This window comes from Macaca nemestrina, chromosome X (genome assembly GCF_043159975.1).
Source record: "Macaca nemestrina isolate mMacNem1 chromosome X, mMacNem.hap1, whole genome shotgun sequence".
Lineage (NCBI taxonomy): Eukaryota > Metazoa > Chordata > Mammalia > Primates > Cercopithecidae > Macaca > Macaca nemestrina.
The window spans coordinates 84,094,186-84,118,109 of record NC_092145.1 but is presented as its reverse complement, the minus strand read 5'-3'; the positions used below and the strand labels follow the sequence as shown (position 1 = coordinate 84,118,109).

General features: G+C 37.3%; 1 protein-coding gene across 1 annotated transcript in view; it reads right to left on the bottom strand.

The window, feature by feature from the left end:
* The window catches only part of LOC105476659 (testis expressed 11), a 325,115-nt gene that overhangs the window by 84,183 nt on the left and 217,008 nt on the right, over window positions 1–23,924 (bottom strand). Inside the window, exon 17 of the mRNA XM_011732780.2 lies at window positions 10,788–10,890. Coding sequence (XP_011731082.2) covers window positions 10,788–10,890 — 103 coding nt within the window. The remainder of the gene's footprint in view (window positions 1–10,787; window positions 10,891–23,924) is intronic.

Sequence of the window (23,924 nt, the reverse complement as noted above, 5' to 3'; positions counted from 1 at the left end):
GGGAGGCCGAGGTGGGAGGGTTCCTTGAGGCCAGGAGTTCGAGACCAGCCTGGCCAACGTGGTGAAACCCCATTTCTACTAAAAATACAAAAATTAGCCAGGCGTGGTGGTGCATGCCTGTAATCCCAGTTTCTTGGGAGGCTGAGGTACAAGAATCACTTGAACCCAGGAGGTGGAGATTCCAGTGAGCCGAGATCGCGCCACCGCACTCCAGCCTGGGCGACAGAACAGGTCTCGAAACAGAACAGGTCTCAAAAACAAACAAACAAAACAAAACAAAAATAAAATAAAATCTGATGGAATCTACAGGGAAGGTACTATACTGCAACTAAGAAGTGAGTTTACCAAAGTTGTAGGATATAAGATCAATATACAAGAAATCATTTGTATTTCTACATATCACCAATAAGCAATCGGAAACCAAAATTTTTTTAAAATGCCATTTAAGATAGCATAAAATATAGTGTACTTAGGGATAAATCTGACAAAAGATGCACAAGACAGGTACAATGAAAAGCAGAAAACATTGCTGAGAGAAATTAAAGACCTAAATAAATGGAGGTATGTAAGTTACTCATGGTTTGGAAGACTCAGCAACGTCATTAGATGTCAGTTATCCCCAAAGCTGATCTATAGATTCAAAGTAATCCCAATCAAAATTCATTTATGCAAAACTTAAAATAATGATTCCAAAATTCATATGGATATACAAAGGCCTTGGAATTGTTTTGGCTATCCAAAACAATTAGAAAAGAGAACAAAGTTGGAGTTCAAATTTATTACATAGCTACACTAATAAAAACAGTATGGGAATAGTGTAAGGATAGATCTATTAAAGTTGACTTCAAATTTATTACATAGTTACACTAATAAAGATAGTATGGGAATAGTGTAAGGATGGATGAATAGAAGAATGGAATGGAATAGAGTCCAGAAAGAGATCCACACATATATGACAACTAATTTCTGATAAAGGCACAAAGGCAATTTAATCGAGAAAGAATAGTTTGTTAAACAAATGATGCTGGAACAATTGGATAGTCGTGTGCAAAAAAAAAAAAAAAAAAAAAATTTCAATCCATACCTTGAGCCAAATACAAAAATTAACTAAAAATGGTTCATAGACATAAATGTAAACCAAAAATTGTAAAATTTCTTGAAGAAGACATGAGATATTTTCTGTCACCTTGCACTAGGTAAAGATTTCTCAAATACAATGGCAAAAGCACAATTCATAAAAGAAGAAAAATAAATAGGACTATGTCAAAATTTAAAACTTCTGTTCATGAAAGATGGTGTTAACAAAAAGAAAAAATCTGCAAAATACATGTCTGATAAAGAGCTTGTGTCCACTAAACATCAATAAGATGGTGGAATAGGACTTTCCAGCGCTCATTCCCCACAAGAACATCAATTTGAACAACTATCCACACATGGAAATACCTCCACAAGAGCTAAGGAAACTAGGTGGGTGAGAGATTTCAGCAGCTGGCTGTGGCACAGAAATAGAGAAGATGCATTGAAGAGTGTAGAAACAGCAGCTTTTTAATACCCATGTCACCCCTCCCCCAACCCCAGGCCATAAAGCATGAAGACAGATACCCTCCACTTAGGGGAAGAAGAGGAAAGTGAGTACTGGAATTTACCTCAGACCACAACAATGGGCTGGCGGCAGTAAAACTCATCACTGGGCAGGCTCCCATGGCCCCGGACTCCAGGTCATATCCTGCAGACCCAGCTCCAGACCTGCCCGAAGGACTTGGTCTCTAGGACTGCCACATCACCAGGCCAACCCCAGCAGATTCAGGCTCCAGACTGGCCCCAGTGCTGGACCAGACCCATTATCCCCAGGCTTTGGACCTGTCCCAGTGCCATAGCAGTCCTAACAGACTCAGGCTTTAGTCGCAGCCTCCATCCCTAGGACGAGGCTGACATCAGTAGTTCCAGGCACCAGATTGCTGCCAGTAGGAAGCTAGATCCCCCATAGCCCCAGGCTTCAGGTCTGCCTCAGCACTAGGCCAGCCCCACAGCCCTAGTCATCAGGTCAGCACCCATGGACCCAGCCTCTAGGCTGGTCCTTGTAGATATAGGACCCAGGCCTACTCAGTGCCAGGCCAGCCCCTGCAGTCCCCAGGATCCAGGCATACTCCAGGTTTTCAGACCACCTCAGAGCTAGGTCAGCCCACACAGCCCAGGCTGCAGGCCTGCCCCAATACCAGGTCTGTACCACTGGCCATAGGTACGAAGCTAGCACTCATGAACACAGTCTTCACGCCTGCTTGTGTCACTCCACACTCCAGTGGAGCCAGGGTCCAAGTCTGCTCCAGCAGACCAAGGGTCCAAGCCAATTCAAATATACCCTAGGGCTGGGCTGTTCCCCATGGATCAAGGCTTCAGCACTTCCCCTATGCAGCCAGGTTCCAGGACAGCTCCCGCAGCTCCAGGACCCAGGTCAGATCTCACAGACCTAGCCTCCAGGCTAGCGCACACACACCCATCCTCCAGGTTGAACCCCACAGACCCAGGCCCCAGGCAGATCCCCACAGCCTCACACTCTAGGCCAGCCAGTGTGTCTCCAAATAGCAATTTAGTACCCACAATCCCAGGTTTCAGGCCAGTCCTTATGGCCCGAGGCTCCACATCTGCCCCAAAACCAGGCCAGCTCCAGGCTCTAGGACTGTCTCAGTGGCCCAAAGCTCCAGTAGACCCAGGGTTCAGGCCTGCTGCAGTAGGCCAAGGGTCTAGGACCACCCCAGTAGACCCAGGTGCCAGGCTAGCCCCCATGGACTAAGGCTCCAAAACCACTCCTACAAACCGAGGTTCCAGGCCAGCACCCATTGACCTAGGACTGAGGCCTGCCCTAGTCCTCAGGCTTGAGGCCCACCCCAGTGCCAGGCCAACCCCTACAGACTTAGGCTCCAGGCCTATCCCAGGGGACCCAGGCACAAGGGCCATTCTAGTACCTGGCTGGCTCTTGCAGATTCAGGCTCAAGGCCCACTTTAGTGTTTGGTCAGCCAATGGGGACCTAAACTTCAGGCCAGCTCCACTGGATACAGGCTCCAAACCCAATCCTTCAGACTCAATCAAGAAGTCCACCTCAGTAGATATAGGCTCCAGATCCAACCCCGTGGACCTAGGCATCCAGGCCCACCCAGCTGCTAATCTATGAACAAGGCCAGGCTGCCAAAAGACTCCAGGAGTCAGCCCACCTGTGAACCATGCAAAACAGCCTACCCATAGTTCCTTGATAGGCCAATAAAGTGCCTTCCCAGACTAAAGAGTTGTTGCACAGCAGAAGAAACCATCATCAGAATGAACAAATAAACTATAGAATGGGAGAAAATTTTCACAATCTATCCATCTGACAAAAGCCTAATATCCAGCATCTACAAGGAACTTAAGCAAATTAAAAAAAAAAGAAGGCTGGGCGTGATAGCTCACACCTGTAATCCCAGCACTTTGGGAGGCCGAGGCAGGTGGATCACGAGGTCAGGAGATTGAGACCATCCTGGCTAACACGGTGAAACCCCGTCTCTACTAAAAATACAAAAAATTAGCTGAATGTGGTGGCAGGCACCTATAAGTTCCAGTTACTCAGGAGGCTGAGGCAGGAGAATGGCGTAAATCCAGGAGGCAGAGGTTGCAGTGAGCCAAGACCATGCCACTGCACTCCAGCCTGGGCAACAGAGCAAGACTCCATCTCAAAAAAAAAAAAAAAAAAAAAAAAGGAAACCCACTAAAAAGTGGACAAAGGACATGAACAGACACTTCTCAAAAGAAGACATACACGTGGCGAACAAACATGAAAAAAAGCTCAACATCACTGATAATTAGGGAAATGCAAATCAAAACCACAATGAGATACCATTTCACGCCAGTCAGAATGACTACTATTAAACAGTCAAAAAACAACAGATGCTGGCAAGGTTGTGTGTGGAGAAAAAGGAATGCTTTTACAATGTTGGTGGGAATGTAAATTAGTACTTCAACCATTGTGGAAGACAGTATGGTGACAGCAACAAAAGGCCAAATATCTGAATTATAGGAGTTCAAGAAGGAGAAGAGAGATATGAAGGGCTGGAAAACACATTTCAATCAATAGCAACAGAAAACTTTCCAAACCTGGGGAAAGATAAATATACAGGTACAGGAAGGTCATAGGTCTCCAATAAAATTCAATCCAAACAAGACAACACCAAGACATATTATACTGTCAAAAATCAACATAAAAGAGAGGATCCTGAAAGTAGCAATAGAAAAGCAGCATATCACATATAAAGGAGTTCCAATAAAGCTAGCAGTGCTCTTCACAGCAGAAACATAGGCCATAAAAGAGTGGGAAGATATATTCAAAGTGCTGAAGAGAAAAAACCCTGCCAATTAATACTTTACCCAGTAAAGCTATCCTTCAGAAATGAAGGAGAGAGAAAGGCTTACCAGACAAACAAAAGCTGAGGGAGTTCATTGCCACCCAGACTTGTCTTACTAGAAACTAACAGTTAGTTTTTTTGAAAAGATAAACAAAATCACCAGGTATGGTGGTTCACGCCTGTAATCCCAGCACTTTGGGAGGCTGAGGTGGGGGATCACTTGAGGTCAGAATTTTGAGACCAGCCTGGCCAGTGTAGTGAAACTCCATCTCTATTAAAAATGCAAAAATTAGCCAGGCATGGTGGCATGTACCTGTAGTCCCAGCTACTCAGGAGGCTGAGGCAGGAGAACTGCTTGAACCCGGGAGGTGGAGGTTGCAGTGAGCTGAGATGGCACCACTGCATTCCAGCCTGGGGGACAGAGTGACTGTCTCAAAAAACAAAATAATAATAATAATACTAATAATAAAATTAAAAAAAAAATAAATAAAATTGACAAACTTTTATTTAGACTAAGAAAAAAGATAAGGCACAAATAAAACAAGGAATGAAAGAGAAGATGTTACAGCTGATACCACAGAAATATAAAAAATCATGAGACTACTATGAACAATTATACACCAAGAAATTGGATAATCTAGAAGAAAGAGATACATTCCTAGACATATAAAACCCAGACTGAATCATAAAATAGAAAAATGTGAACAAATAATGAATAAAGAGATTAAATGAATAACAAAAAAGCTTCTATGTAAGAAAAGCTCAGGTTCTGATGGCATCACTGCTCTTACCAAACGTTTAAAGAACTAATACCAATCCTTCCCAAATTCTTCCAAAAAATGTAAATCATTTCACAAAATTCAACATCATTTCATGATTTAAAAAAATTCAACAAATTAGGTACATAAGGAATGTACCTCAACAGAATAAAGGCCATATATGACCAATGGACAAATAACATCATACTCAGTGGTGAAAAGTTGGGAGCATTTCCTCTAAAATAAGGAAGAAGACATGGATGCCCACTCTCACTACTTCTATTCAACATACTACTGGAAGCCCTAGTCAGAGTAATTAGGCATGAGAAAAATACAACGCATCTAAGTTGGAAAGGAAGATGTTAAATTGTCTGCTTGTAAATAACATGATCTTATATATAGAAAGCCTTACAGATGCAATGAAAAAAAATTTAGAACCAATAAGTGAATTCAATTAAGTAGCAAGATAGAAAATCAACATACACAAAGTAGTAGCATTTCTACATACTAACAACAAACTATCTGAAAAAAATATCAAGAACATGATTCCATTTACAATAGCTACAAAAATATTTGGAAGCAAATTTAATGTTGAAGTGAAAGACATGTACACTAAAAACTATAAAACACTGATGAAAGAAAGTGAAGAAAACACAAAGAAATGGAAAGATATCCCATGTTCACAGATTGGAAAAATACCGTTAAATGTCCATACTACCCAAGGCAATCTACAGATTCAATGCAATCCCTATTAAAATTCCAATGACATTTTTCCCAGAAATTAATAAAAAAAAAATACTTAAGTTTCCATGGAAGCAAAAAGACCCTGACTAGCTAAAGCAATCTTGAGCAAAAATAACAAAGCTGAAGGCATCATACTACCTGAAGTCAAAATAAACTACAAAGCTATACTAATCAAAACAGCATGGTATTGGCCAAAAAACAGATACATAGGCCAATGGAAGGATATAGAGAGCCCAGAAATAAGTCTGCACATTTACAGTCAATTGGTTTTCAATAAAGGTGTCAAGAACACACAATATGAAAAGGACAGTTTCTTCAACAAATAGTGTTGGTAAAACTGGATACCCACATGCAGAATAATAAAATTTGACCCTTTTCTCACAATATATGAAAAAGCTATTAAAAATAGATTAAAGATTTAAACATAAGACATGAAACGGTAGAACTACTAGAAGAAAACATAGGGGAAAAGCTCCATGACATTGGTAAACGCGAAAGTAGACACATGGGATTACATCAAACTAAAAAGCTTCTACACAGCAAAAGAAACTGTCAACAAAGTGAAGACACAATGTATGGAATGGGAGAATATATTTACAAACCAGGCATTTGCGAAGGGGTTAACATCCAAAAATATATGAAACTCAAACAATTCAATAGGAAGGAAACAATAACCTGATTTTAAAATGGGTAAATGACCTGAATAGACATTTCTCAAAAGGAGATGAGCAAGTGGTCCACAAGTATATGAAAAAATGTCTAACATCACTAATCAACAGAGAAATGCAAATTAAAACCACAATGATAACATCACCCCAAATCTGCTAGAATGGCTGTGATAAAAAAGACAAAAGACAACAAGTGTTGGCAAGGATGTGGAGAATAGGGAACTCTTGCATATTGTAGGTGGGAATGTAAATTAGTATAGCCATCATGGAAAGCAGTATGGAGGTTCCTCAAAAAATTAAAATAGAACTACCATATGATCCAACAGTCCCACTACATGGTAGAATATCCAAAAAAAAAAGTGAAATCCATATGTCAAAGAGATATCTACACTCCCATATTCACTGCAGCATTATTCACAATAGCCACGCTATGGAATCAACTTAACTCTTCATCAGTAGAAAACGTATAAAGAAAATGTGGTGTGTATATATACACAATGGAATACTATTCAGCCTCAATAAAAGGAAGAAATCCTGTCATTTATGAAAAAAAAGTATGGACCTTGAAGACATTATATTAAGTGAAATAAGCCAGGCACAAAAAAAGTAAATACCACATGATCTCATATGTGAAATCTAAAAAAGCTGACCTCATAGAAGCCGAGTAGAATGGTCATAGAAGCAAAGTAGAATGGTGGTTACCAGGGACTAAGGCGTCAGGGAGATTAGGGAGATGGTGAAAAGAATACAGAATTTCAGTTGAGTAGAAGGAACAAGTTCAAGAGATCTATTGTACAACATGGTGACTATAGATGATAACAATGTATTCTATTCTTAAAAATCACTGAGAGTTTAAGTGTTCTCACCACAAAAAAATGCTAAGTATGTGAGGTAGGGTTGGGTGTGATGGCTCACGCCTGTAATCCTAGCACTTTGGGAGGCTGAAGCAGGAGGATTGCTTGAGCCCAGGAGTTTGAGGCCAGCCTGGGCAACATAGTGAGACTCCATCTGTACAGAAAACAAAAAAAGATGAGGTGGAGGATCACTTGAGCCTTGGAGGTCAAGGCTGCAATGAGCCGTGATCATTCCATTGCACTTCCACTTGGGTGACAGAGTAAGATCTTGCCTCAAAAAAAAAAAAAAACAAAAACAAAAAAAAGGATATGAGGTAATGTATATGTTAATTAGCTTGATTTAGCCATTCCACAATGTATACATATCTTTAAAACACCATGTTGTTCATGATCAATATATATAATTTTTATTTGCCAATTAAAAAATAAGTTTTTAAAAAAGACAACTTGTATCCAGAATATATAAAGAACTGACAAAAATCAATAATAATAAAACAAAGTACCCTATCTTAAACTGGGAAAAAGATTTGTACAAACACTCCACCAAAAAAGATACTTGGATATAAAATATTAAACATTAGGGAAATGCTAATGCCACAGCAAAACACTACTACCCATTATCAGAATAGCTAAATTTTTGTTCTTTTTTATTTTTTTAAGTTCTAGGATACATGTGCAGAAAGTGCAGTTTTATTACATAGGCATACATGTGCCATGGTGGTTTGCTGCACCTGTCAACCCATCACCTAGGTTTTAAGCCCCATATGCATTAACTATTTGTCCTGATGTTCTCCCTCCCCTCCCCACTCCCAACAGGCCCCACTGTGTGTTGTTCCCCTTCCTGTGTCCACGTGCTCTCATTGTTCATCTCCCACTTATAAGTGAGAACATGTGGTGTTTGGTTTTCGGTTCCTGCATTAGTTTGCTGAGGTTGATGGCTTCCAGCTTCATCCATGTCCCTGCAAAAGACATGATCTTATTCCTTTTCATGGCTGCATAGTATTCCATGGTGTGTATGTACCACATTTTCTTTATCCAATCTATCATTAATGGGCATTTGGGTTGGTTCTATGTCTTTGCTATTGTGAATAGTGCTGCAATGAACATACGTGTGCATGTATCTTTATAATAGAATGATTTATATTCCTTTGAGTACATACCCAGTAATGGGATTGCTGGGTCAAATAGTATTTCTGGTTTTAAATCCTTGAAGAATCACCATGCTGTCTTCCACAATGATTGAACAATTTACATTCCCACCAACAGTGTAAAAGCATTCCTATTTCTCTACAGCCTCACCAGCATCTGTTGTTTCTTGACTTTTTAATAATCTCCCAGAATGGCTAAATTTTTTTAAGTGGACAATTTCAAGTGCTGATGAGGATGCAGATCAGCTAGAACTCTTAAACATAGCTGGTTCACATGTGAAATTGTATAATTGCTTTAGAAAACAGTTTTGCAGTTTCTAATAAAGTTAAACATATATTTACCATATAAGTCCACAATCCCACTCCTAGATATTTACCCTACAGAAGTAAAATATTATCATCAAATTAACTGAGCATGGTGGTGCACACCTGTAGTGCCAGCTACTCAGGAGGCGGAGGCAGGAGAATCGCTTGAACCTGGGAGGTGGAGATTGCAATGAGCTGAGATCACGCCACTGCACTCCAGCCTGGGTGACAGAGCGAGACCCCATCTCAAAAAAACAATATTATTATCACACACAAAAAATGTAAAGAGATGTTTTATAGCACCTTCATTCACAATTGTCAAAACTGAAAACTTTGAACTTGTCTCAGAGGTGAAAAAATAACCCCAAAAACCATTCAAATATCCTTCAACTGGTGAATGAATTTTTCCATACTGTGGTATTTCCATACTATGGAATGCCACATAGCAATAAAAAAGAACAAACTGTGGATAAACACAATATGGGTGAGTTTCAAATGCATTAAGCTAAGTGAAAGAAGCTCAAAAAGATTCATACTATATGATTTCATTTATATGACATTCTGGAAAAGACAAAACTAGAGATAGAAGAGATCACTGATTTCCAGGGCTGAAAGTGGTGAGAAGGAGTAACAGTAAAGGGGCCTGAGGTATTTTTTTTCTACATTGTGGTGGTACTTACATGACTGTATGCACTTATCACAACTCATAATTTTTAACCTATATAAACCTCATACGACCATACACTAGCAAGAATAAATTTATTACATGTGTCTTCAATATACATGACTTTTAAAAAATGGTCACAGACAACTGAAGAAGAAATAAAAGGGTTGATCTGATGTTGTATTTAAAAAGTAAAATAATTTTTTAAAAATAATGTTAAAACAAAAGATTTAACAGGAAATTTACTAATATTTTTGCCATTTTTACTGGCAAAAAGCTTCAAGTTATTTTATCCTTAAACATAGTATATCAAGTAAAACAAATGCCTAAAAGTCTCTAATGAAAACTTTGATGATGAACATGACAGCAATATTAACCTCTAATTTACTATTCCTTAATTATTATACAGGTATACTTTACTATTTTGGAACATTTATTTTTTAATGTAAAATAAATGATCTTTTTTTCTTATGGAGTGAATAATAGAGTCCCTTGCACCTAGTAGGTGTCTATAAACAGTTGCTTAATTGGATTCGTATACATTTTGTTTGGATCCATTAATTTAAGCTTCTTAACTTCTGCCAAACAAATGGCAACCAGTCTGGAGCTCAGACTCCTTCAGGATTAGTTCAGCTACCTAAGGGCTGAAGGCATTAATATCTGAGCAAAGGCATATCTATAACCAATTCAACATATATGTGCCTATGCAGACACACCAGCTAGGAAACTATGCTTAACTTAATGGAAAGGCCTCAACATTAATGGGATGAGGGTCATGTGTGAAATTCCAACACTGTCCACTCTATGGACAGAAACTCCATTTCAAGGCCAAATCTCTCACCAATCACCTTCCAAATAAGTGAAAACAATCAAAAGGTACCCCAACTTTCATTTTTTGAAGACAATTCTTAACTGATACGGATTTTTAGTATAACCTCACCCACACACAGCTTTTTAAATTTAATTTTTGAATAGGTTGGTTTAAATAAAAGTATAAAAAAGTACATAGTGATAAGACTTTCCCCCAATTCTTATCTGGTGTTTGCCCAGTTCCTATTCCCTCAATAGGTAACCACTGTTCTTTTACTTTTATATAACCTTCCACAGTTTCTTTTTGCATTATTGTATCATCTTTACACATACATCTTTACATATGCAGAACGTATATTCAATTCTATTGTCTTAAAAACAATGTTCTTTTCCCATTGTGGTTGAAGAGGATTACTTATTATTTGTGTTAAGAGCCAAATATAAGTTACAAACAAAATTTATACCTCTTTCAGAGTTGCCCTCTATTACTGCAATCTTGAATATATAAAATTGAGTGAAAACGTTTCTGGGATCATGTCGTTCAGCTTCTGCCACTGCCTCTTTGGCCTGAAAAGAAAAACATTGGGTCCTTTTAATAAAATCTATAAGGAAGGATTTACCATATTTTACCAATATCATTAAGGTAGTCAAAATGGCTGAGGGACATTCACAATGAAAATATATGAATCTAAGAAAATATTTGCAGAACTGCTCTTCTAGAATGCTAATGTAACAGTGAGTTATACTTCTGGAAATAAAGTAAGTTAGATATGTCAGACCAACCCTCCTGCTGAAAACAGCCAAAAATGTTGGATGATATATTAATTTTTTCCAGAAAGAATAAAAGAACAACTGTAAATGAATTTACAGTAAAAGATAGTAAAATATTACCAAGTAAAAGAATAGTAAAAGAACTACCAAGTAAAAGATAGTAAAAGAATTACCAAGGCAAAATCTAAGGAAAACTGAGGTCTCAGAGAGGTAAACAGAAAAGTAAAGTCACTTTTATCTGGTAAGCATTTGCAAATGTAACCAAATTTGGTTAACTTCCGTTTTGAGGGACATCACTAGGTCAGGGGAACAGACATCAAGTTCCAAGGGATCACACTCCTAGACTAGGGACAAGCCAAAAGTAAACCCACTCCTACCCACATTCCTAGAAAACTAACTGCAAATAGAATTACCTTAGTGCTGGATAGAAGGCAGCACAATGGGGTGCAGGGAAACAATCCATGAGGTGTAATACTAGGAGACTCATGTATTCACTGACCCAAACTACATTATACAGGAAGCTAAAAGACCTAAAGCTGAGAATTTAGTTTAGATAGTTCTCAAACATCTACAGAAGCAAATGTAAATTCTTCTCTGGGGGAAAGCACCTTATCTTAGCCTTCAAAATAATTCCATAAACAATTTTTCAAGAACCATGAGTTGTACACGTTACAAAAATAGCAAAGCACACTCATAAACAAGGTACCATAAACAGCAAAAACAAGAGATAGCAGAAGCAGACCCTCAAGATGCAGATACTAGAATTATGAAAAACTGGTTATAAAACATCTATGCTTTCAAAGTCTAAAGAAATACAATGTGTGCTCAAAATATATGTATGTGGGTTGATACACAGTGGTACAAATTAATGCAGTTATAGTGGTTGTTTCTAGATGGTATCCATTCTGTCTCATTATTGCCTGTGCCATACAAGTTATTAAATACTTTGCATATCAGTGAAGTTAGTAGTAGGAAACAGAGACCATAAAATGTGACCTTGGGGATTTGAAACAAAGAAGCTTTTTGAAATGAGAAACCCAATTACCCAAATTAAAACATAATAGACAGGTTTAGCAGCAGATTAGAAACAGGTGAAGAGAAAATTAGTGGGCTGAAAGATAAAACAGAATAAAATAGCCAAAGTGTAGCACAGAGCGATTACAAACATGGAAGACAGTTAAGAAAGGATTCTATACTTTCTAGGATAGCCACTAAAAGATTAGAAGCAGTAAGTAATTTTCACACTAGTAGAAGGGGAAGACTGGAATGAAAAAAAAAACCGAAAACAGTATTTTTAACAAATGGTGCTGGAACAACTAGACATCCACATGTGAAAAAGTAGATCTAGACATAGACCATAAACCTCTCACAAAAATTAACTGAAAATGGATTATAACCTAAATATAAAACCCCAAACTATAGAACTCTTAGAAGATAACATAGAAATTTTAGGTGAACTTGGGTTTGGCAATGACTTTTTAGACACAACACCAAAACCATATCTATGAAAGAAAAAACTGGTAAATTGAACTTCATTAAAATTAAAAACTGGTCTGTGAAAGACACCATTAAGAGAATAATGATAAAAGCCACATATTGGGAAACAATACTTGCAAAACACATATCTAATAAAGGACTGGTATTCAATACGTATGAAGAATTCTTCAAACTCAACAATAAGAAAACAAACAACCCAAGTATAAAATGGGCAAAAGACATGAAGAAACACTTCACTAAATAAAATATACAGATGGCAAATAAGTATATGAAAAGATGCTTAACATCTTACGTCATTAGGGTTTTGCAAATTAAAACAGCAATGAGATACCACCACACATCTATTAGAGTAACTAAAATTCAAAACACTTTAACAACATATAATGCTGGCAAGGATGCGGTGCAACAGGAACTCTCATTCATCACTGGTGGGAATGAAAAATGGTATAGCCAACTTGGAAGACAGTTTGGCAGTTTCCCACAAAACTAAACATACTCTTGCCATACAATCCAGCAGTTGCACCTTTGGTATTTATTCAAATGTGTCAAAACTTTATGTCTACACAAGAATCTACATAAAGATATTTATAGTAGCTTTATTCATAACTGCTAAAATTTGGAAGCAACCAAGATGTTCTTCCATAGGCGAGTGTATAAACTAATATATCCAGATAGTGGAATATTATTCAGCACTAAAAAAATGAACTACAAACCCATAAAAGGACACGAAGGAATCTTAAATGCATATTGCTAAGTGAAAGAAACCTATTTGAAAAGGCTACATACTGCGCGATTCCAATTATGTGACATTCTGGAAAAGGCAAAACTATGGAGACAGTAAAAAGATCAGTGGTTGACACTAGTTCAGTGAGAGGGAGGAAGGGATGAATAGGTGAACCACCGGAGGTTGAACTACTCTGTATGGTATTATAATGGTAGACACGTTTTTATACATTCATCAAACCACATATGATGTACAACACAAAGACTAAACTATAATGTAAAATACGGACTTTAGTTAAAAATAACATATCGATATTGGCTTATCAATTGTAACATATATAGCACACTAGTGCGAGATGTTAATGACAGGGTAAACTGAGTATGTGAAGAATGGTGAGGGAGTATATGAAAACTCTCTCTGTTTCCTACTCAATTTTTCTGTAAACCTAAAACTGCTGTAACAAGTAAAGTCTATTATTTAGAAACATTGATCCCAAAGAAGGCAAGTGAGGAGAGAAAAAGAAACAGGATAGAAACGACAAATAGAAGCCAGGCATGGTGGTTCATGCCTGTAATCCCAATAGTTTGGGAGGCTCAGGCGGGCGGATCCGCTGAGATCAGGAGTTTGAGACCAGCCTGGCCAACATGGTGAAACCCCATCTCTACTAAAAATATAAAAATTAGCTGGGTGTGGTGGCACACATCTGTGATCCCAGATACTTGGGAGGCTGAGGCATAAGAATCACTTAAACATGGGAGGTGGAGGTTGCAGTGAGCAGAGATTGTACCACTGCATTCCAGCCTGGGCATAGAGTGAGATTCTGTCTCAAAAAAAAAAAAAAAAAAAAAGAAAAAAGAAAAAGAAACGACAAATAGAAAGCATGAAGTTATAGATTTAAACTCAAATATACCAATATTGTATTAAATGTATAAACACAAAATGCCCTAGTTAAAAAACAAAAATGGTCAGACTGGATTAAAACTATGTAACTACAAGTTCTTTAGAAGTGGCACACCTAAAATATAAATATATTAAAAGTTCAAAGTAAAGGGATTAGAGAAAATCTATCTGGAAAATATTAACCAAAGTGTGGATATATTAATATCAGACAAAAATGACTTTAAGGCAGAAAATAATACTAGATATAAAGATCACTTCATAACAATAAAACTTCAACAAACAAATATATTACAGTACCAATTTTGTATGTATAAATAGTATGGCCTAAAATAGATAAAGGAAAAATGATAAAATTAAACAAATAGATCAATTCAAACCATAAAGGGACATTCCAGCACCTCATCTCAGTAAGTGATAGAGTAAGCACACAAAATACGAGTTTGGACACAGAAGATTCAAACAAAAAGGAACAAACAATCTAAATTTATACATGTATGTATACAGGTGGTCTCTGTCTTATGATTTTTTGACTTTACCACGGGTTTTTCAGGATGTAACCACATCATAAGTCTGGGAGCTCCTCACAGCTAGTGATGGGGTTATGGTTTCTACTAAATGTATATTGCCTTTACATCATTATAAAATCAAAATATCATTAAGTCAAACCATCATAAGTTGTAGATGCCTGCCATTTTGCCAGCATTAACTGCATTTTCACCTTACGATAAATTTATTAGGATATAACTCCACTGTAAGTCAAGGAACATTTGTACATATATGTACATGCACAGTGCCTAAAAACTGCAGAAAACACATTCTTTTCAAGCACACACAGAATATTTACAAAAACTGACCATTTACCTAACCATTAAGCAAATCTCCACTTATTTCAGTCTAAAATCAATTACAATGTTATAATTAAGCTAGAAATCAATTACTAAATAAGTTACTTTAAAAATGCCAAGAAAATCCCCATAGGTTTCAAAATTCAGAAATAACATTTTTACATCATTCATGAGTCAAAGAAAAAATCACAAGGGAAATTGGAAAACATTTTGAATTGTATAATAATAAAAATATTACATGTATTAGTGTTCTCCAGAGAACACGAATTTTTCATTTTCCATTAAGTTTCTGTGTTGGTATCTCCACATTAGATGAAGTGGCCACCTCTCCTAGGCTTCATGAACTTTCCTTGTACAGGAAAGGACCCCCACCAATCAGCACAGTCAGAGATTCTGGGGGCCTCTCAAACCTTCATGCTAGTCCAGCCTGCTTGCTTTGTTCTTTTCAGCCCCTAGGCATGTAAGGTATGCCTGGTCACATCAGTGCACTGGGACAAGTTATACTGAAGCCGGTTCCATGGGTGATTCCCAGCAAAGTTGGATGGTTAGACACTTTGTCCAACTCTTTCTCTCCCCCAGGGAGAAGCTGAGAGCTGGAGATTTTTGTCTACTTGCTCTGCACTGAACTTAGGAGAGGGAGGTCTATGGTGACTGCCAGCTAAAATCTCCACCTCTGGCCAGGCACGGTGGCTCACGCCTGTAATCCCAGCACTTTGGGCGGCCAAGGTGGGTGGATCACTTGAGGTCAGGAGTTTGAGAACAGCCTGGCCAATATGGTGAAATCCCGTCTCTACTAATAATAATAAAAAAAATTAGCTGGGTGTGGTGGTGCATGCCTGTAGTCCTGGCTATTCAGGAGGCTGAGGCAAGAAAATCGCTTGACCCCAGGAGGTGAAGGTTGCGGTGAGCCGAGATTGTGCCACTGCCCTCCAGCCTAGGTGACAGAGCAAGACTCTGTTTCAAAAAAAGAAAAAAAAAATCTCCATCTCTGCTCTCACTTGCCTCCAAATGGTTAGATAATGCCAGGTCCTGTCACCACTTTGGGATAGGCAAGTCAGAGGCCAGTCATTTCGGTAGCCCATGGAAAAGTAATGGTGTTAGATGCCTGGACCAACTCTTTCCCTCCTGACAAAGAAGCAGAGCAGCTGTGGTTTTTGTGTGTTCACTCTGTAATGAGCTGGGGGGTAGGAACTATGGTATTTACCAGCCCGAGCCACTGTCTTCGTTCTCCCCAGGCGGCTATACTATGCTAAACCTGTCAGAGCTTCAAGACTAGCAAGATAGATGCCAGATCTTGGGGTAACCCCAGAGAAGTTGGGGCATTGAATACTCTTCCTCTCCCCAGATCAATTCTTTCTCTCCACAGAGGGAAGCTGAGAGCTGGAATTTTTAATCTGCTCACTCTGTGCTGCCTAGGGCAGAGAAGCATGATGTCGACCAGTCCAAGCTGCTATATCTATTTTCCTCCAGGTGGCTAAACTGTGCCAGGCCTGTGAGAGCTCCAACACTGGCAGGACAGAAGCCAGTCCCCTGGTGAGTCCCCTCAGAAAAGTTGGAGTTCTGTACACATGAACCAATTTTCTCTCTCCCATGGTTGAAGTTGGGAGCTAAAGGGTCTCTTTCTGATCATATGTTGTGCCCAGGAGTAGGGATTCTAGTAAGAGGGTTTCCTGAATCTCCATGCAGGCTTTGGTGAGTCTGGTTTTACATTTACCCAGAGAGCAGGAGTCTTTTGATCAGTTTCTGGATTTCTCATAAAGAGAATCTGTTCATGAATTATTGCTGAATCAGTATGCTTGTTGAGGGAAGGGGCGTTCAGGGCTTCCTACTCCATCTTACTGGCATCACTCTCCAGATAGCTTTACATTTTAGGGAAGAAATGACTCAAGTTTTACAAACTTTTCTAGAGAACAGAGAAAGGAATGCTCCGCAACTTTTTAATAAAATTGGCATGACCTTCATATAAAAATCGAATAAGGACAAACATGAAAAATAAAAATTAGAGACCAATTTCACTCACAAAGAGAAATGCAAATATCCTAAACAAAATATTTACAAACCAAACCAAGTAAAGTAGGAAAAGAATAACATCATGACTGAGTTTTCTCCAGGATTGAAAGGTTGGCTTAAACCAAAAACTGGCCGAGCGCAGTGGCTCACACCTGTAATTCCAGCACTTTGGGAGGCTAAGACAGGCGGAAAGCCTGAGGTCAGGAGTTCGAGACCAGTCTGGCCAAAATGGTGAAACCCCATCTCTACTAAAAACACAAAAATTTGCTGGGCATGGTGGTGCGTGCCTGTAGTCCTGGCTATTCATGAGGCTGAGGCAGGAGAATCGCTTCAACCCGGGAGGCAGAGGTTGCAGTGAGCTGAGATTGTGCCACTGCACTCCAGCCAGATTGACAGGGCAAATCTCAGAAAAAAAAAAAAATCAATAAATAACTCCATCAATATAATTCAACACATTAGTGACATAAAGGAGAAAAAAAAATCATATGATCATCCCAAGAAAACAAAACATAAAACCTCTTAACAAATGAGCCATAGATGAGGACTTCCCAAATCTGATGTATGTTATCTGTACTGGGTTGAATATTGTCCCCTCCAAAATTTGTGCCCATCATAGAGCCTCAGAATGCAACCTAATTTAGAAATTAGGTCTTTGTAGATATAGTCAAGTTAAGATGAGGTCATAATGGATAAGATGAGCTTTAATCCAATGACTGGTGTCCTTATAAGAAGAGGGAAATTTGGACACAGACACAGAGAGTTGAACACCATATGAAGACAGAAGACAGTAATAACACCATGCAATGACAGAGGCAGAAATTGGAGTGATGAACCTACAAGTTAAGGATTACTGGCAAACATTAGAATCTAGGAAGAATCCTCTGCTAAAGTCTTCAGAAAGAGCATAGCTTTATCGACACCTTGATTTTGGACTTCCAGCCTCCAGAACTATAAGTGTATACATTTCTGTTGTTTTAAGCCACCCAATTTGTAGTACTTTGTTATAGCATCCCTAGGGAACTAATACCGTATCTATACAACAACAACACAAAAAAAACCCTAAAGCAAACATCATACTTAATGGCAATTTATGGTAGCTTTACCTTTTAAATCCAAAACACCACTTTAATTCAACATAGTAGTTGAATTATTAGACAAAATAAGACAAGAAATATATAAAGCATATTGAAAAAGAAGAAACACAATTGTCAACTTATATAATTGGATATGCAGACAACCCAGAAGAATTTATAAGCAAATTATTACAATTATTAAGAGACTTTAGCAAAGGTAGCTGTGTGTATATATATATATATGCCATATGAGCATATATATATGGCATATATATACATATGGCATATATATATATATGCCTCTGAGGCTCCGCACTAAGGAGAAACTGCTGAGAGTACAATAAAAAACTGAACAGGACAGTGACAACAAAGATGAAAGAAAAGGTATAGATCAGTGTTGTCCAATAGAGTTCTGTGATGGTGGAAATGTTCTATATTTGTGCTATTCAATAGAATGGTCATTAGTCACACATGGCTATTTAGCACTTGAAATGTGGCTACTGCCATTGAAGAAATAAATTTTTATAACTTTATTTAATTTTAATTAATTTAAATTTAAATGTACATAGCCACACATGCCTCATTGCTATCACATTGGACAGTGTGGGTGTACACCAAAAGACAGGGAGAAGCAGAGCCAGGAAATCTCAGAAAAAAAGTTGCCTTATTTTTAAACACTAACAAACCAAACCAAACCGAAAACAAGAAAGGGAGCTCTGTGAAGTAGTAACACTTTCTAAATGTCTACCTTTTTATAAGTTAAGGAAAACTAATTTCACATCAAAATGAGAAATAGTAAAGCTTTAAGGTAAATACTCTAAAAAGTTGTTTAAAAAAAAAAAAAAAAGGCAGCAGCAGCAAAGTATCCCCACAGAAAATGAAAGCATGTCACAAAAATGTGCTTAAAAAAAGGTCAAAATCATAACTGACTATTTCAAAATGAGCTAAACACATTTAAAAATGATACAAGATATGAAAGATCAACATAAATAAGAATTAGAGGCGGGGCATGGTGACTCACACCTGCAATCCCAGCACTTTGGGAGACTGAGGAGGGCGGATCACCTGAGGTCAGGAGCTCTGCCTGGCCAGCCTGGCCAACATGATGAAACCTCATCTCTACAAAAATACAAAAATTAGCCAGGCATGATGGCGGGTGCCTGTAATCCCAGCTACTCGGGAGGCTGAGGGAGGAGAATTGCTTGAACCTGGGAGGCGGAGGTTGCAGTGAGCCGAGATAGCACCACTGCACTCCAGCCTGGGCAACAGAGCGAGACTCAGTCTCAAACAAACAAACAAACAAACAAAACCATAGTAATAATTAGAAAAACTCAGAAATGAGGTGGTAGAGCTAAGGAAAATATTAGAAGTAAAAGAAGTAATTTCAGAAATGAAGACTAACAAGAAGAAAGTCAAAAGTAAATAAATACAGCCAATAATGCCAAAAGAGACTAAAAGTCAAAAAGAAGAAAAAATTTGAAGTTAAGAAGGAATGAAGATAATGTATATTTTACCACAGTAAAAGATAAACACTAAAAAATCAAGATACCCAAAGTGATCTACAGATTCAATGTAATCCCTGTGACAATTCCAAGGGCATTTTTTTTCATAAATACAAAAACCCATCCTAAAATTCATATGAAGTTTCAAGGGATCCTGATTTCAAGACTTAGCTATGAAGATATAGTAATCAAAACAGTATAGTACTGAGATAAGGACTGACATATAGACCAATGGAATGTAATAGAGAGCCCAGAAATAAACCCTCACATATATGGTGAAATGGTTTTTGACAAGGGTTCCCAAACTATTCAATGGGAAAAGGACAGTCTTTTCAACAAATGGTGCTGGGAAACCAGGATATCCACATGCAAAAGAAAGAAATTGGATCTTTACCTTATATCACACATAAAAATTAACTCAACATGGATTAAAGGTGTAAACATAAGAGCTAAAACTACACAAGTCTTAGAAGAAAACACATGCGAAAATCTTCATGACATTGGATTTGGAAATGATTTGGATATGACACCCAAAGCACAGTCGGCAAAAGAAAAATCAGATAAATGGGCCTCATCAAAAATTTTTAAAAATCTACTGCTCTTCAAAAGACACTAAGAAAAAGACAACCCACAGAATGTGAAAACATATTTGCTAGTCATATTTTGGTAAGGGGTTAATATCTGAAATATATAAATAATTCCTACAACTCAACCACTATAAAATACAAACCCCAATTAAAAATGGGCAAAGGACTTCAATAGGCGTTTCTCCAAAGAAGATACACAAATGGCCAATAAGCACATGAAAATATGTTCAACATCACTGGTCATTAGGGAAATGCAAATCAAAAACACAATAAGCGAACACTTCAAACCCATGAGGATGGCTTTTGTCAAAAAACTTAAAAATAGTAAGTGTTGACCAGGATGTGGAGAAATTGGAATACTTGTGTATTACTGGTGGGAATGTAAAATGGTACAACCATTGTGGAAAAAAGTATGATGATTGTTCAAAATGCTAAACATAGAATTACCATATGATCCAAAGATTATATTATTAGGTAAATACTAAAAAAAAACCTGAAAGCAGGAACTCAAAAAGATACTTGTAATATCTATGTTCATAGAAGTATTTACTCATAATAGCCAAAATGTCAAAGCAACCCAAGTGTCTGTGGTACAGTTATGTGTCACTTAACAACAAGGGTACATTCTGAGAAATGTGCCATTAGGCAATTTCATCTTTGTGTGAACACCGCAGTGTACTTACACAAACTTAGATGGTATAGCCTACTATACACGACTATATGGTATAGCCCATTGCTCCTAGGCTACAAATCTCTACAGCATGTGACTGTACTGAATACTGTAGGCAATTTTAATGGTAAGTATTTGTATATCCAAACATATCTAAACCTAGAAAAAGTACAGTACATATAGAGTATAAAAGATAAAAAATGGTACACCTGTATAGGGTACTTACATGAATGGAGCTTGTAGGACTGGAAGTTGCTCTGGGTTAAGTTAGTGAGTGGTGAGTGAATGCGAAGGCCTAGGATATTACTGTATACTACTATAGACTTTATAAACACTGTATACTTAGGCTATGCTCAATTTATAAAATGATATTTTTCTTTCTTCAATAATGTAGTTTACTGTAACTTTATTTATTTATTTATTTTAATTATACTTTATGTTGTAGGGTACGTGCACAACGTGCAGGTTTGATACATATGTATACATGTGCCATGTTCGTGTGCTGCACCCATTAACTCGTCATTTACATTAACTTTATAAACTTTTTAACATTTAAAAAACTTTTTGAGTATTTTGTAATAACACCGAGCTTAAAATACAAACATTGTGCAGTTATACAAAAATATTTCCTTTTTATATCCTTATTCTATAAGATTTTTGATTTTTAACATTTTAAAATCTTTTTTGACTTTTCAAACTTTTTTGTTAAAAACTAAGACACGAGCAAACACATTAGTCTAGACCTACACAGGGTCAGGATCATCAGTATCACTGTCTTCTACCTCCACATCTTGTCCCACTGGAAAGTCCTCAGGGGCAATAACATGCATGGAACTGTCACTTACTATGATAATGCCTTCTTCTGGAATACTTCCTGAAGGACCTGTCTGAGGCTGTTTTATGGTTAATTTTGTTTTATGTGCTCTAAAATAGCAATAAAAGGTTGGGCGTGGTGGCTCACACCTGTAATCCCAACACTTTGGGAGGCCAAGATGGGAGGATCACCTGAGGTCAGGAGTTTAAGACCAGCCTGGCCAACATGGTGAAATCTCGTCTCTACTAAAAATGCAAAAAGTATCCGGGTGTGGTGGTACACGCCTGCGATCCCAGCTACTTGGGAGGCTGAAGCAGGAGAATCACTTGAACTCAGGAGGTGAAGGTTGCAGTGAGCTGAGATTGTACCACTGAGACTCCGTTTCAAAAAATAAAAGAAAATAAAACAAAATAGCAATAAAATATAGTATAGCAAGTACTAGGTGATAGGAATTTTTCATCTCCATTATAATCTTATGGGACTACTGTTGTATATGTGTTCCATCATTGACTAAAATGTTATATGGCACGTGACTGTATATACATACAATGAAATATTATTCAACCTTAAAAAAGAAGGAAATCCTGACACATGTTGCAACATGGATGAACCTTGAGGACAATTTGCTAAGCCAGACACAAAAGAACAAATACTACATGATCCAATTTATATTAAGTACTTACAATAGTCAAGATCATAGAGACAGAACATAGAATGGTAGTTTCCAGGGACTAGGGGGAGGGGAAATGGGGAATTTTTATTTAAAGGGTATAGTGTTTCAGTTTTGCAAGATAAAAAGAGTTCTGAAGACAGATGGTGGTGGTGGTTTTACAACAATGTGCCTGTACTTAATGCCACTGAACTGTATACTTAAAATGGTTAACTGCAAATCACTTTCAGTGGTAAATTTTATGTTATATATATATATTTTACCACAATTGAAAAAAATCAATTGAATTTCTATATGTTAGCAATGAAAAACTGGAAATTGAAATTAATAGACCAAGATCATTTGCAATATCATCAAAAACATAAATTCTTTAGGATAAAGTTAACAAAATATATACAAGATTTTTGTGCTTGAAAACTACAAAATATTGATGAGAGAAATTAAAGAAGACCTAAATAAGTAGAGATCTACACTGTACTAATGGATTGGAATACTTATTAATACTGTTAAGATGTTAACTGTCTCCAAATTGATCTTTAAATTCAATGCAATCTCAATCGAAATTCCAGCAGGCATTTTTGTAGAAGTTGACAAGCTAATTTTAACATTTAAATGAAAATGTAGATAATCTAGAATAGTCAAAATGATTCCAAAAAGGAACAAAGGATTTACACAGCTTAAGTTTTCTACTTACTATAAAACTACAATGATCAAGAGAATGAGGTATTAGCATAAGAATAGATATCTAGAACCAATGAAATATAATACAGTCCAGAAACAGATCCAAACACTTATGACCAATTGATTTTTGACAAAAGTGCCAAGGCAATTCAATGGAGAGAGGATAGTCTTTCAATACTGGTGCTTGAACAACATGATGTCTACATGGAAAAAAAAATGAAACGATCTATTTCTCACACACACACACACACACACACACACACACACACACACTTACTTTATTCAAGATAGATCACAGACCTAAACACAAAAGCTAAAAGTATAAAATTTTTAGAAGGAAGCATAGAAGAATTATTTTGCCATTTTGATGTAAGCAGAGATTTCTTAACTAAGACACAATAAGACATAAACCATAAAAGAAAAATATAATAAATTTGATTTCATTAAATGAAAACCCATAACATATCTAGTAGAACAGTTAAAACTTAAAAGATTGGAAATGCCATATGTTGACAAGGATGTAGATGAACTGGCATTCTCATTCGTTGCTGGTATGCTGGTAGGTATGTATAATGGTACAGCTGCTTTGGAAAACAGCTTGACAGTTTCTTATAAACTTAAAAATACACTTATCATATGATCCAGCAATTTCATTTCTAGAAACTTTGGTTTCTCCAAAGAGAAACCAAAACAAACACCCACACAAAGACCTGTACTTCAATGTTCATAGTAGCTTTATTCATAATAGCCTCAAACGAAAACAACAAAAATACCCATTAGCAGATGAACAGATAAACAAATTGTGGTATATCCACAATGGACTACTACTCAGCAATAAAAAAAAAAAAAACTATTGA